Here is a 15645-nt window from a genome sequence, read left to right as displayed (position 1 = left end):
GGTCAACCACTTGTTAAAGAATGAAACTAGATCACTGGCTATCTATTTTAAATATAGCATTGTGTACCTGTCAATCTCAAATTCCCAATCTGTCCCACCCCCTCCCTTTTCTCTCCTGGTAACTATAAGTTTTTCTCTTAAGTCTGTGACTCTGTGTCTGTTTTGTAAATAAGTCTTTTGTAATAAGTGATATCATATGATATATGTCTTTGACCTACTTTTAGTATGATAATCTTCAGGGCTATCCATGTTGCTACAACTGGCATTATTTCATTGTTTTTAATGGCTGAGTAATATTCTGGGGTGTGTGTGTGTATGTATGTATAAACTTTATCCATTCATCTGTCAGTGGATATTTAGGTTGCTTCCATTCCTTAGCTATTGTAAACATGCTGCAGAGAACATTGAGGTGCATGTATTCGTTCAAACCATGTTCTTTGGATATATGCTCAGGAGTGGGATTGTCATATCATATGGTAGCTCAGTTTTGAGTTTCTTAAGGAACCATACTGTTCTCCATAGTAACTGCACCAATTTACATTCTCACTAACAGTGTCGGAGAGTTCTAAGGGCAGATTTCTTGAGAGAGATTAATTGCCTATTTTTAGTTTAGGAGCAATGTGCATGTTTTACCCTTACGTACTTAACGTAAGCCAGATTTATTTTACCTCATAAGGGTATTATGTTAAAAATTCAAAGCAGGGATTTGTGGGACTTAGTAACCAATCACACCTTGGAATGAATTTTTGTTGACTTTAGACTGTTTTCTTAGAAAGCCCAACTGAGATCAGATGCTTTGAGGAACATCCTTTTTTTTGAGAGGATAAAATCTCTTGGTATGCTTTTATCATAATTTTTTTAAATTAGAAAAATTGCAATACATTTAAATATGAATCACTTCTCAGTCCCCCTCCCTAGAAATATTAATAATTTCTTGTGTCCTCATCTCCTAGCAGCAGTTTTGATTTAGTGGACTACAAGAACATATTGGACTATGCTGTAGTTTCTCTAATGGCAGGGTTCACTTGGATAGAGTCTTTAGTGTCTTATATATGGTTTCTAAGGGCTTTACTGGTCCTTGGGAAGAGTTGCCTGTAGCTGGGTAACTTTTACAGAAGAGATACAAGAGCAGTTTTTAAAAATTGCTGAGTTTTAAGCTGGCATGCTCAAAAGGTAAACATATTATTACTTTCTTCTTCCCCTTCCCTCTTGTATAGGTGCTCTTCCTCCCAGAAGCTGGAGATGAAATTAGTGTTGTTTAGGCTATGTTTAAAGTATGAGTGTCTTAAGACTTCAGTGTTAATGTCTGTGGCAGTAGCCATAGTCTTTCAAGTATCAGAAGCCCAAATTATATTGGTTTAAGCAAAGAAAAAAATGTATGGCTTATGTGACTGAAAAGTTTAGGTATCTGGGTACTCAGAAAAGTAAGAATTTCTTTTTCTCCTGATTTTGCTATCCTCTCTGTTGATGTAATTCCCAAGTAGCCTCTTTAGGGTTGTGTCCTCTCAATTTAACTTTAGAATAAAGAGAACATATTGATAAACAATAAGGACCTACTTACTGTGTAGCATAGGGAACTCAGCGCAATATTCTGTGATAATCCAAATGGTAAAAGAATTTGAATAAGAATAGATACATTTAAAGTTATAACTGGGCTTCCCTGGTGGCTCAGATGGAAAAGACTCTGCCTGTAGTGTCAGAGACCTGGGTTCGATCCCTGGGTCAGGAAGATCCCCTGAAGAAAGAAATGGTAACTGATTCACTTTGCTATGCACCTGAAACTAAAACAACATTGTTAATCAACTGCACTGCAATATAAAGTAAAAATTGAAAAAGAGAACATCTCTTACCAAGAATTTCTAGAGAAATTTTAGGATTGACTTTGGCATGGATTTATGGGTCTGAAAGTGTTCCTGTGGGACTTCCCTCATGGTCCAGTGGTTAAGACTGTGCTTCCACTGCAGCAGGCCCAGGTTCAATCCCTGGTGGGGGGAACTAAGATCCCACGTGCCATAGGATGTGGCCAAAAAAAGAAAAAGGTGTTCCTCAACTGTTACATGTGGCCAACACGCCACAACTACATGGGCATGACAATAGAGGAGCTGTAGTTTAGGATATACTCAGTTGTACTAGAATAATAACTCCCAGATCTCAAGGGCTAAGCAGAAAAAGCTTATTTCTTGCTTACGCAAAGTCAGCCACAAGGCTAGGTGATAATGCTCTAGTAGTCCATATGGCAACTCAAGAGTTCATATTATTTTCATCTTTATCTTAACATGAAACTTCCATAGTTGCTTCAGCAGAGAATGAAGAAGCCCGAGGTTTATGTATGAGCTGTAAAGCTTTAGCTTGGTATTTACACAAAAGTTACAGCCCATTATACAGAATTAGCCACAACTGGAAGTGGGCTGGAAAATGTATGAAATAACAAGATTTTTTTTGGTGAGCAGAAATATGTCTGCTACAAGCTGTTACAGAATAAAATAGCATAGTAAGTGATGTAGGTATGCAAAGACAGCATGTTGATTATAACCTGTAACTCTAAATAATGCTTAAAATGCTGATTTGTTCAGAATTTGTCACTACTTGCTCTTTGGGATGTTCTTTGCCCAAGTTTGACTTGTTTTTGTTTAATTTATGGATTCGTGGTTTAAAATCACTACTTTAAAAGTAATTTCTGGAATTCAATCAGTTTATAGGTTGGAGACTGTAGTTATAACCATAATCCATAAGTTAATCAATTACCTCATAATTGCTAATTTCCATGAATATTATAGTTTAGTATATCTCAAATTATTTGTGATGATGGACTAGATTCTTTTAAAGTGTCTACTGATGCTTTTATAAATTACAAAAAGTTTTGAATACTTGAAAAATGATGTAAAAAGAGACATGAAATACCCTACATTTTTTGTGGTTAGATTCAACATTTATAAAATTACTCTCAACTTCTGTACTTAGCTTGTTGTGGATCGATAATGAAGAGTAAGTGGACTTTTACTTAGTCCATGGATCATGTTTTGAGGAGCATGCTATAAAGGACTGTGGTTAATGCTTTGCAAATAACTGTCTGCTTTAATTCTCATATATGGGGTAGAGGTTACTGTTACCATCATTTATAGAAAACGGGGCATAGAGAGGGGTCTTATGTGACAAATGTCACATAAAATCCCATGTAGTCCAGTTTGACTCCAGAGTCTGTGTGCTGGTCTGCCTCTGATTTTGCAGAGATGAAATGATAGATCATCATGTTACTGTGTTAATTACTTTACATCATTAAGCTCTTGGTTTTGTGAAATTGGAGACTTTTAGAATGTAAGTCAATTTCAACAACAGCATTTTTAACAAATTTTTAAAAATCTTCCTATAGAAATCTGGTTAAGAAGTACTGTCCCAAACGTTCCTCCAAAGATGAAGAGCCAAGGTAAATTATATACCTATTTATTATTGCTTATGAAGATTTAAAAGAGTATATTTTTGTTATTTAGTAAAATAAATACTATACCATTAACTTTATAAATATTTTAACAAGATTTGTATTATGATAAAAAATTATGTTTATGAAAGAGGAAAGTACTATTTTTTCTTATGAGAACGCATACTTCAGTGGGCTTGATGATAGCTTTTTAGAATAGTTGATGTGTGAGTTCTAAGTAATAGGTGGATTGGGACTCCACTTGAATGATGTAGTCTCCAGAAGAAAAGGGTATTTTTTTCCATACTTTATTTTGTAGTTGTCAGCTTGTTAGATTCTTGATTTTTCTTTTACAAATAGTGAAACAATTTAGCTGGTTGGATTAAAGGGGTAATGAAAAGGAATAGGTTTTCAGAGTAATTTTGGAACTCTGAATAAATGGTTAGGGATTGTCTACGAGCTTTCTGGCATTCTTACACAGGGGAATACGTGGATGGTTGTAAAATTGAGAAACAAAAAGAAACTGGATGATCGTAAAATGCAGAAACAAAAACTGGATGGTTATAAAATGCAGAAACGAAAGAGACTAAACTTAAAATAACTTTGTGTATGATTGTCAGTTATTTAGAGGATTCTTTGGTTTAGTGTTAATGGAGTCCTGTCTGAGCTGTGTGCCTTCAGCTTACGTAAGAACGTTCTGGCAGTGTATTCAAGTAGATCTATACATTTTAATACAGTTATTTTCTTTGTCTCTCTCCTTCCCTCCACACACATTTTTTTTACCCTTATTTCTGCCCCTCTTACCCTCTGTGGTGCCAACCAAAGTGGCACTTCACTTCCATTCAGGATGTGGGCAGGCATACAGGCAGCTGTGTCCAGAGCTGATAGCAAAATTGTTCTGTAGATCACCCATCGAGATGCATTTGAGTGGTATGATTGGCAGGTTCTGTCCTGGAGAGCAAGCACATCATCTCTGCAACAGGCTCAGCTGCCAAGCCTAGGAATCCAACCAAGTTCATTCCCAAGCTCAGGCCAGTCAGTTGGCAACGTAAGAGATTCCAGTATGCCAAAAGAGCCTGCAGGTAGTATTCTTATTATTTTTTGACCCCCAAATCCTTTTATTTATGAATTATGACTACCTGGAAATATATAAACATGTACAACTTGAGCTTAATGCAGAGCTTAATTTAGAGCTAGTAGCTGAGATTTAGGATGAATATGTTAAAATTGGTTAAGTGTCAGGTTTGATCTGTATCTCACAAAAACATTTGTAATGAGAATAAAAATAAATTTTGCCATTTTTAATGTTTTTGTCAGGTTTACTTCGTGTATAGCCTTTTTTAACATCCTTAACGAGTTAAATGACTATGCAGGACAGCGAGAAGTAGTAGCAGAAGAAATGGCCCACAGAGTTTATGGTGAATTAATGAGATATGCTCATGATCTGAAAACTGAAAGAAAAATGGTAATTTTTAAATCATTTTTATACAGTTATAATAGCATATACAATATTTTCACAGAAATGAAGTAATTACTTTGCCTTTTAAAATTACATATGTTCATTCAGCATGAACTGGTTTTCTATTTCACTACATTTCTTCTAGCTTAAATTATCTCAAGACATTCTTGCTAATTTGTGATCATTTTGGATTTAAGACTGAGGTTTGGTAAACTCTAGCCAGCAGGCCAACTCTAGCTTACTGCCTGTTTTTGTTTCCTAGATACCATGAGCTCAGAATGGTTTTTACATTTTTAGATAGTTACTTATATATTGCAGGTGGCCACTTTTGCATTACATTAGCAGGGTCGAATATTTGCAAGAGACCACGTGGTTTCCAACACCTAAAATATTTATCTGACCCATTATAAAAAACTTTTTCTACCCCTATTCTCTATAATCATGTATTTTTCTAGAGATTATATGTCTTAAAGATTATATTTGAAGTATTTAAATAATATTCTAGGAAATGCATTTTAGAGAGTTTTTCTCTTCCTGAGTCTTGATAAAGTTACAATAATTAGTACCTTGAAAAAAAATTAAGTGAAAAGTCTTTTGGGAGAGGCCTTTAGACTTTAATTGGTGTTTAAATGTAATTTTAAAATTTGTTTGTTTTTTTTGGTTGTTATCACTTTAGCATCTTCAAGAGGGACGAAAAGCTCAGCAATACCTCGACATGTGTTGGAAACAGATGGATAATGTGAGTTATAATGTTTTCATGTTTGACATAAATTTTCGTAGGCTGATTTAACCCTGAATTCTCTTATGTGTGTGCGTGCTTAGTTGCTCGTTGGTGTCCAACTCTTTGCAACCCATGGACTGGAGCCCGTCAGGCTCCTCTGCCCTTGAAATTTTTCATGCAGGAATACTCGAGTGGGTTGCCATTTCGTACTCGAGGAAATCTTCCTGCCCCAAGAAACAAACCATGTCTCCTGTCATTGGCAGGCAGATTCTTTACTACTCTGCCACCTGGGAAGCCAAGTTCTCTTGTTTCTTATCTATTTGAGTTTAATATTTCTCATTGTGGTATTATTCTTAATTTGACACTGATGTAAATAGAGTGTGAGATCATTGTATCCATTTTCCTTTTTTTTCTGTGTGGTTCTGTACTTTGTTCCAACTCTGTAATCTTCAGGTATCTGTTGATATTTAGGAAGATTCTTTTTGTCTTTGCAGTTATTGTAAAGTATTGGTAGAGGATAGAAATAATAAGGAAATAGTGATATATCTTAGAAGACCATTTGACTGAGACAAAGAGAGCCTGGGTTCTAGTTCTGCCTTTCCCTTAGCATCTGATTTTTTTCATGACTTCATCTTTAGTAAATGAAAAATGAAGACAGCGGACTAGATTATATAAAATGTTTCTTCCAGTTCACTGGATCTCTAATAATGTAAATGTAAGATTCTAATCAGTGCTGATTGAGAATTCTTAGGTATATTAATAGTCTGTTTTCATTTTTGTTTTGATTTTTATTTCTGATTGGTTTCAGCAAGACTTTAAGGGAGTGTTTACATTTATTAAATTTAAAATTGCCTTAACTAGCATCCTTAGTATTGCCACCTAATGAGTGTGTATATGTGTGTGTGTTTCATTTGCACAAAATAACAAACTCCTACACTAGGAGTTATTGGTTCCTTTAAAGACTGGAGTTGACACAAATCATTCCTGTTGATATGTGCTGACTTACCTTTAGAATAATTATTACTAAGCAAAAGTTGTAAGAGTCATAAGAAAGCATCAAAAAATGTAGGAGAGATTTAAGACATTAACAGTATTGTGAAATAAAGGTGAGTTCAGCTCAACTCAGGTATATTGAAAATACCCACAATATGTATTGAGTTTGGTACAAAAGCAGATATGATAATGATCTTGTTTTTGTGGAGCCTGCAGTCTATTGAGAGACACACAAATACAATTTTTGTGTAATATGGAGAAATATATGCAGGATTCCTTTTCTAGTTCCATGTCTTCATGTCTAATCAAGGAAATAAAATCGTAAAATGTCTAACACATTTGAAATAATTGACAGGAGATTTAAAGAACTAGCAGGGATAGGTTGAATTAGTGATGGAGTATTGAAGGAAAAAAATTGACAGCTGTTAACCTAGGAAAAACAAAAGAAGGCCCCAGGGACATTTAAGATGAGGGCAGAAGACAGTAGCCTGTGAAGTAGATTCTGAAGGAATGATCAGAGATTGAGAAGAGTGAAGCATCAGAGATTCCAGGTCTCTCAGATGACTGCTTCCAAGTAACAAAGCGTATGACTTTATAAGATCAGGGCTCAAAAACAGATTAGTTCCAGAGTTGGTCAGTAGCTCAGTGATGTCACCAAGGATGATCTTTCTGTCTTTGTTGCTGTCTTGACCGTGATTTTTTCCCTCAGGCTTCTCCCTTTTAGTCAGCAGTTGACTTAAGCAGCCAAACACCACATCCTCATTCAATTCATGCAGAAGCTTGAAGGGAAGCATTTCTTTTTTGTTTTGTTCTACCTGGGAAGAAAAGCTTTCCAGAAAACCCCCAGCAGAATTCTTCAGTGTATGCCTTTGACAGGATTAGATTCCTTGACCATGCCTTGGCTCTGGGGTGGCTGGTAAAGCAAGTTATCATCTATTTTCAGCCTCCATACAGGGAGGTATGCTCTTCTAAGAAAGAATAGGGAGTAGAAGTAGCTATTGATTAGTCTACGGCACAAAGGATAAAGAAGGGAGAATCTTTTCTGTATCATATCATATAATGGTATAATATCTTTCAGGGAAGGTGTATTTTTAATATTATTGTATTCATGATTCTTTTGCTGTTGCTAGGGAATTATTAGGTAGTTTTTTTCACAAACAGTAAGACACTTACTATAAAAGTACTTTTGTATATGTGCATTGCCTCAGATTATACCAAAATTAGTAGCTATAGCTATTCAATTTGAAAACACAGCTCTGAACTGAGTTTCAGAGAATTCAGTGTGAAATGTAATCTTCACAGGAAAGTGACATTCTACATTTTATGCATATTCAGATATATGTATGCTTTGAATAAATTTTAAGTATCATTTGATGTCTCATACTAATCAAAATAGAAAGTACATTTTAAAGTTTTTATAAGAAATTTCTTACATCAAATTTTTAAATTTGATGTAATTTACAGGTATTCCTGGTACTAGGTATAAGGTCAGCTGAGCTAACTCAGACATCGTTTGGGTCCAGAGGCATGCATGCTCATTCGCTTCAGTAATGCCCATCTCTTTGCGATGCTATGGACTGCTGTGGCCTGATAGACTCCTCTGTCCATGGGGATTCTTTAGGCAAGAATATTGGAGTGGGTTGCCATTCCCTCCTCCTTCCTGAGCTAGGGATTGAACCTGTGTCTCTTGGCGGGTGGGTTCTTTACCACTAGTGCCACCTGGGAAGCCTAGATATAACAGCTAAAATATTTTTTATTGTATTTTAAGCTCAGCAGAAAGCTCTTACCTGAAGGAAAGGGAAATCTCTTTACTGCTGGAAGCTAAGGACAATCTAAAAGCCAGAGCAATAGGTGTAAGAGGTGATACAATGGCGCTTGAAAAGTGATTCCAGAGGTGTCGGGGCATGGTTTACAGGACCTTGCTAAGGGCTTGGGATTTAGTACTCAGACAAGTACAGAGTTTAGGTTTTAGCTCTGTGTGAAGAGTTGGAACTGAAATCCCTGTATAAAGTTTGAATCTTTGAAGGGTTAAACCTTTAGCGAAAAGTGGCAGGAACTCTGGACAGGCCAAGGGAGACAACAGAGAACCTTGTCTCTATCTGAAGGTCAAGGAGTGGGAGGTATCCTGTGAGAAGGTTAAACCTTTTGACCTTGTTGTTAATGAGGTTTGCACTATCTGAATAGTTTTGTAATGCCCAAGACAAAAAATTGACCTTGTAACTGGTTAGGTAAACAGAAAATGTTGACATCCTGTGCTTTCTTCTTAGTAATTCTCAGAATACAGGTATCAAGGTATATATTTTCCAGACAAGAAGTTGGAAGAGTTTCCTCTGTGGAATTTAATTAGCTTCAGAGGAAAAGACTTAAAGATACAGGCACCATGGTTTCTCCAAGGAAACTGCCAGTTAGCTTTTAAAATAAGAAGAGCAGATTGGCAGAAATCTTCAGACATAAACAGCAAAGTATACAGGGGAAAAAAAAGCAACTTTGAAGAAATAGTGACTATGAAAGGAAATAGAAATTAAAAATGAAAAGCAAACAAGCAAAACACCCAGAACTATTATTAGCATTTTCATAGGAAATAGAGAAATGATTACATCCATGAAATAGGAACAAGATACTATTAAGAAAGGAACATACAAAGAACAAAAAAGAACTTTATGAAAAGCTCACTGGAAAGAATGAAATTGAAGAAGTCTTAAAGTAGAGCAAAATGACAGAGATTGAAAATATAGAAAAAATATAAGAGAGTTAGAGTACTGGAGAATCCCATGGACGGAGCAGCCTGGTGGGCTACAGTCCCTGGGGTTGCAAAGAGTCGGTCGCGACTGAGCGACTTCACTTTCACTTTCAAAGGACTCATCCTATAGATTGATTTTCAAGATAAGAATCATCTTTAAAAATAGAAAGCATAGAAAATGGATAGGGAAAATTAATTCAGGAAGAAAATTTTCCCAGAATAGAAAGACATGAGTTTCTAGATGGAAAGGATTTTCCAGGTGCTCAGCACAGTTACAAGACATAGCTTAATGAAATTTCAGAACAGTTAGAGGGAGACGATCCTACCAAACTCCAGAGAGGAAAAAACAAAATATAAAATAAATGTGTTTTATGCAAACGATCAGGGAACAGAAAGCCAGAAGACAATGAAGTAGTACTTTCACATGTCTGAAAGACAACAGTTTCCTACTCAAGAGTTTCATACCCAGTTAAACTTTATTAAAAGAGATGGAAAGGCTTGGGGTCTTGGAGACTCAAAAAATTATCTCCCACAAACCTTCTTTTAGGAAGCTACTGCTGAATGTGTTCTAGCAAAACAGAGAAATGAACCAGGAAAGGGGAAGGTGTAGGGCTAGAGATGAATTCAAATTAAGGGAGAGTTGAAAGGAATCCCCAGGAAATGGTGAAGGGAAATCCCAAGGTAACAGTAGGCCTAGTTTGGTAATCAGTCCAAATTTTAGCAGGTTAAAAACCTCTTGAGTTCTTGATTTCATTAAGAAAATAAAATTAATAGAATTGTGAAGGTAGTTGAATTAACTGAGGAGCGGTTTAAAGAACTGGGGACACCAGGGTTAAATTAGAGAAGAGTACATTGGAAACTAAAGCAATTTTTTAAGAAAGAGACATTAATTTCAGGATAAAAAATGTACACAGGAAAGTAAATATATCACATGTTCAGTTCTGAATAGCTTTTGCAAAGTCATGGTAATTTGAATTAAATTTTAAAAAATTTAGGAGCCATTTTGTGCAGATGGTATTTCTTGGGACACATGGAAGAAACAACTCAAAACCAGTTTGGAGGGATGTTCCCATATTCTAAGCTACATTGGGATCCCATGAAAAAAACAAGCAAACAGAAAACAATCAACAAAACACGTAAAAACCAAACAAAAACACCGAACAATCCAAAAGTCCTGCTTAAAATGAACTTAAATACATGTGATTATTTTTATTATAAAGAGATTGAGATGTATAATAAATATTAACTCAGTTATGCCTATAATTTGTTTCTTTACAGTCTTATGATATCTGATGTTTGAAGTGCATGGTTTGATTGTGATAGTAAAATTTCTTTTCTAATTTAGAAAAATTTTACTTTTAGTATGCAATTTTACACATTTCACAGTACTAACACCTTAAAGTTACTCTTTTTAAAATTGAGGTAGAGTTGGTTTTTAATATTGTGTTGGTTTCAAGTGTACAGCAAAGTGATTCAGTTTTTTATATATCTACATGAATTTTTTTCAGATTATTTTCCATTATAGGTTATTACAAGATATTGAATATAGTTCCTTGTAAATCTGTTTTATGTATAGTAGTTTGTATCTGTTAACCCTGTACTCCTAGTTTAACCCTCTTTGCCCCTTTCCCTTTTGGTAATGATTAAGTATGTTTTCTATATCTTGAGTCTGTTTCTGTTCTGCATATATGGTCATTTGTATTGTTTTTTTAGATTGATTTTAGGTTGTTTTTTTAGATGTTTGTCTGACTTACTTTGCTTAGTATGATATTCTCTAGGTCCATCCATGTTGCTGCATATGATAATATTTCATTCCTTGTGGCCGAGTAACATCTATTGTGTGTGTGTGTGTGTATGTATATATATATATATAGCACATTTTCTTAAACCAGTTGTCTTGATGGGCATTTGAGTTGTTTCCATGGCTTAGCTATTAATATTATAAATGGTGCTGCTGTGAATATTGCAATGCATGTACTTTTTCATCTCTTCTGGATCTATGCCCAGGAGTGCATTGCTCGATCATACGGTAGTTCTGTGTTTAGTTTCTTGAGAAAACTGCATGCTGGTTTCCACAGTGGCTACACCCATTCACATTCCTACTGTGTAGAACAGTTCCTTTTTCTCCATACCCTCTTCAGCATTCATTATTTGTAGACTTTTTGATGATAGTCATTCTGAACAGTGTGAGGTGATACTTCTTTGTGGCTTTGATTTGCATTTCTCTAATAATTACCTATGTTAGCACCTTTTCATGTGTCTGTTCACCATCTGTATGTCTTCTTTGGAGAAATTCTAGATCTTCCCACTTTTTGATTTTTTTTTGTTGTTGTTTTTAAATACTGAGTTGTGTTTGTATATTTTGAATGTTAACCCCTTGTCAGTCACATCATTTGCAAACATTTTTTCCTGTTCCATAGGTCTTTTCATTTTGTTGATGCTTTTCTTTGCAAAGGCTTTTAAAAGTTTGATTAGGTCCCATTTGTTTAATTTTTGCTTTTACTTCTTTTGCCTCGGGAGACTGATCTAAGAAAATATTGCTGTGATTTATATCCGAGAATGTTTTGCTTTTAGGAGTTTAATGGTGCTCTGTTTTATGTTTCTGTCTTTAGCGTTTTGAATTTATTCTTACATATGTGAGGGGGTGTCCTAATTTCATTGATTTACACATAGCTGTCTAGCTTTCCCAACACCACTTGCTAAAGAGATTGTCTTTTCTCCATTTACTGTTCTTGGCTTCTTTGTCAAAGAGGTGTGTTGCAGGTATGTGGGCTCATTTCTGGGTTCTCTGTTCCTGCTCCACTGACCTGATGTCTTTTCTGTGCCAGTATCATGCTGTTTTGATAACTGTAGCTTCATAGTACTGTCTTATATCTAGAAGGATTATGCCTCCAGCTTTTTTACTTTTTTCTCAGGATTGCTTTGGCAGTTCTGGTCTTTTGTGGTTCCATGTATTGTTTATTAGTATTAGTATTGTTTATTAACTTTTAAATGAGATAACTCTAATTTCATTTTTCAGTATTTTAATTTTTTTTAACAGAGTAAAAAGAAATTTGAAAGAGAATGTAGAGAGGCAGAGAAGGCACAACAGAGTTACGAAAGATTGGATAATGACACTAATGCAACCAAGGCAGATGTTGAAAAGGTAAGAAATAATTCAAGCTGACTTTAATATCAAAATATTATTACTTGCATATGGATCATACTTATAATATTCATGTTGGTATTAGAGTTTCTGCAAGAGATACTCTACATCTAATCTAAAATACACAAATATTTGTGTACTTTAAATTACAATACTGGTCTGAGAAAGTAAACAAAATTAATAATGTCAACTGCATTCAGAGTGCATAGGAAAGACGTAATTGCTCGTAGGAATGAGGTTCTATCCTATTCCAAAATAAGATAGAAAGTCTAAGGTATGTTGATAGGGTATGCAGATAGAGGCTGCATAGTGTGCTTCCCAACTTTACAGAAAGGAAAACATGATAAAACTGTCAGAAATGTGAGAATGTGATTTATCGCTATTTGTTTATTAGCTCATTCATTCATTCACTCATTTTGGAAGGCTGAATTCTCTCTTGTCATTCACTGAGTCTGCGCCAGAAGTTCTATAACATAACTGTTGGTAGGGTCAGTCCTATAACTGTGGTGGCTTAGCTTTTCCTTCTCCCTTGCTGTATGCTCTTTATCTTGGGATATTTGACACAGTGATAGTGTTGAAATGTTGGAGTTTTGAAATACAGACAAACCTTACTCCGTTCTTTTGTATATACAGAGGTCCACCGTTAGTATATTTTCTCCTTAGAATTTTATTTTATTCTATAGCATCAGAAGAAGAAAAAGTAAGGAGAAAGGAATACTTTATTTTCTATATTCCATTTGCTTTACCAATTTTTTAAAAACCCTAAAATCATAAACATTTTAGGTTACAATTACCTTAAAGATCTTCTGCTGTAACTTATGCTTTTATCTTGTCTACCCTATTTTTAATAACCTACACCTCTTATGATAGTAAGTTCCCTGTCATTGGAAATATAGAATCTTAAAATAGCCTGTTCATTTAAAAAAAAAAAATTACCATTTCCTTATATTAACCCCACTCATCTCCCTGTTCACTTTCAGTTTGTAAAAAAACTAAAATAACAAATCTATTTTTCTCATAAATAGGTATTTAGATATTGTTAGCAGATTCTCTACCCATAGATGAACTGTTTGTTTCTTCAACTATTCTACATATGAAATATCTTCAAGTTACCATTCACTGTGACTACTTCCATTTAGATATCATTTAATTAACCAATATTCCACTTAAAGTATGTTATATCAAATGGGGTATAGTTCATTTGATCAGTTCTGAGTGTGATTACCTTGCTTGCTTTGAAAACTAAATTTATATTAATTACACCCTAAATGTATATTGTTTTTTTGGCAGTTATACCTTAAATGTATACTGTGTATTTGGGGTTTTTTTTGTAGAGTATACATTATACCCTAAATGTATATTGGTTGTTTGGATTGACTTTCAGTGAGTTCATGGTTAACTGAAATCCCCATGTCTTTTCATATATGAGGAGTTACAAGTTTATGTGTCTCAGACAGAACTTGTACTGTTGGCATTTTAAATGCATATGCCAAATCTATGTCAATTACTAGATTTGATCCCTGCTGTTAAGGTTTTTGGATCCCTGATTTTGATCACCCACTATATTAATTTCCTTCTAGGCATCATGTAATACACATAATGTGTCAGCATTACTTGATAAAAATGTTGACCACAACACTTGCAAACAAACTGTTTTATATGTGAGAGTCGGGAGTCTTCCTTGCTGGTTGACACTGACTACTTAAGAACTCTTCTGATATATCAATTTAATACATAGTTTGTGTACTAAACAAATTAGGTTTAACTGGACTCTCATTTTTAGCTTATTCATTTCCGTCTATAAAGATATCTTTAGAGACTGTTCATACATCTTGAAGTCTAGATATAACATGTCTGCTAGTTAGTTTGACCTAACTAGTTCAGAACTTTAATGTTTATATCTTCCTTTTTTTTTTTTTTTCTTGTTTGCAGCCCCTTTAATTATTAGAGAATTGGGAAAACTTTGAGGATTTACTTTAGAATCTAGAGAGTAGAGGAATTCTGTTTTCAGTGTCTAGGAAGGGAAGGGAACATAGATTTAAGTAAGTACTGATAAAATTAAAAAACAAAAACAAAAGGTGAAGAGGAAGCAGGCCAATTAGTGTATCTTCCTAAAGAAAAGGAAGGCAGTTGCACAATACTGAATATACACAATACTATCAAACTATACACTTAAAAAAATTAAGATGGGTAAATTTTATGTGTATTGTGTATTTTGCCACAATTAAAATTTTTTTTTAATTTAGTAAAATATAGAAAAAGAAAGCAAAGGCATTAGATGTGAAAACCAGAATATGTCAGGGAAGGTGTCCGTTTTCTTAGTTTCTAGTCTTACACTTTTTCATAACCTGTTGGAGTCTTTCATCTAGGCTTTAGGTATCATAGCCAGTGACTTGAAATAGGACACGCCTCCCCTGAAAGAAAGAACCATTGTGGGTAGGGAATGCTTGGAATCCTTCATTTCATCATAGTTTGTAAGAGGAGGGAGAAAAGGGAGTGAATGAAGGTGTTCTTAGAGTCTCAGATTAGAACTTGAAGTGTATTTTTCTTTAGAAATACTTTAGGCAATGGTGTTTAGTTTCCATAGTACTTATTATTTTAATCTTCAAGAACACCATGAATTAAATGGGTATTTGTGGACTTATTTGAGATCTTGACTACCATGTATATCTGTGTGTCAGTTTGTTTCTGAGTTCAGACGAACTAACTTGTAGATCTGCTGTTAGACGGTTAGGGATTACAATTATAAAAACTAGGATTAGAATAATGAAGTGTATTCGCAAAGTGCTCTTATTATTTTCAGAGAAGTCTCATGTAACAATTTATAGCTTGGAATACTGAGAAACTGTATTTGGAGTTTGGAATATTGAGTATTAACTGAGTTTGGAATACTGAGTGTTGGAATATTGAGAAAAGAGTTCAATTCTTATTTTTTTTCTATTAATTTATAAGCAATTGAGAAAATTGTTTAGATTACCTCCAGTAAACCTGGAATTAATGATTTGTGTTGTTTGTATGCAGATGTTCTCATTAATATAGATGGCATTAATGTGACTCATTGGAAAAGCATTTCTGTAAGAGCTTGAGATGAAGAGAACTATATTCTAATTAAGCATTCCTTTAAGTATCAGTATCTGTTGTTTTGTATAGAGGTAGAAAGTATTGTTAAGCA

At 34.6% G+C, this 15645-nt stretch overlaps 1 protein-coding gene across 1 annotated transcript in view; it reads left to right on the top strand.

Annotated features, from left to right (window-relative positions):
* FNBP1L (formin binding protein 1 like) overlaps positions 1-15645 on the top strand; it is a 92024-nt gene that overhangs the window by 50543 nt on the left and 25836 nt on the right. Inside the window, exons 3-6 of the mRNA XM_052638042.1 lie at positions 3371-3424; positions 4733-4880; positions 5551-5613; positions 12369-12473. Of these exons, the coding sequence (XP_052494002.1) occupies positions 3371-3424; positions 4733-4880; positions 5551-5613; positions 12369-12473 (370 nt within the window). The remainder of the gene's footprint in view (positions 1-3370; positions 3425-4732; positions 4881-5550; positions 5614-12368; positions 12474-15645) is intronic.

Source organism: Budorcas taxicolor, chromosome 3 (genome assembly GCF_023091745.1).
Source record: "Budorcas taxicolor isolate Tak-1 chromosome 3, Takin1.1, whole genome shotgun sequence".
In the NCBI taxonomy this organism is placed as follows: domain Eukaryota; kingdom Metazoa; phylum Chordata; class Mammalia; order Artiodactyla; family Bovidae; genus Budorcas; species Budorcas taxicolor.
Note: the sequence above shows the minus strand (reverse complement) of the source record. Positions and strands in the feature narration are given on the sequence as shown.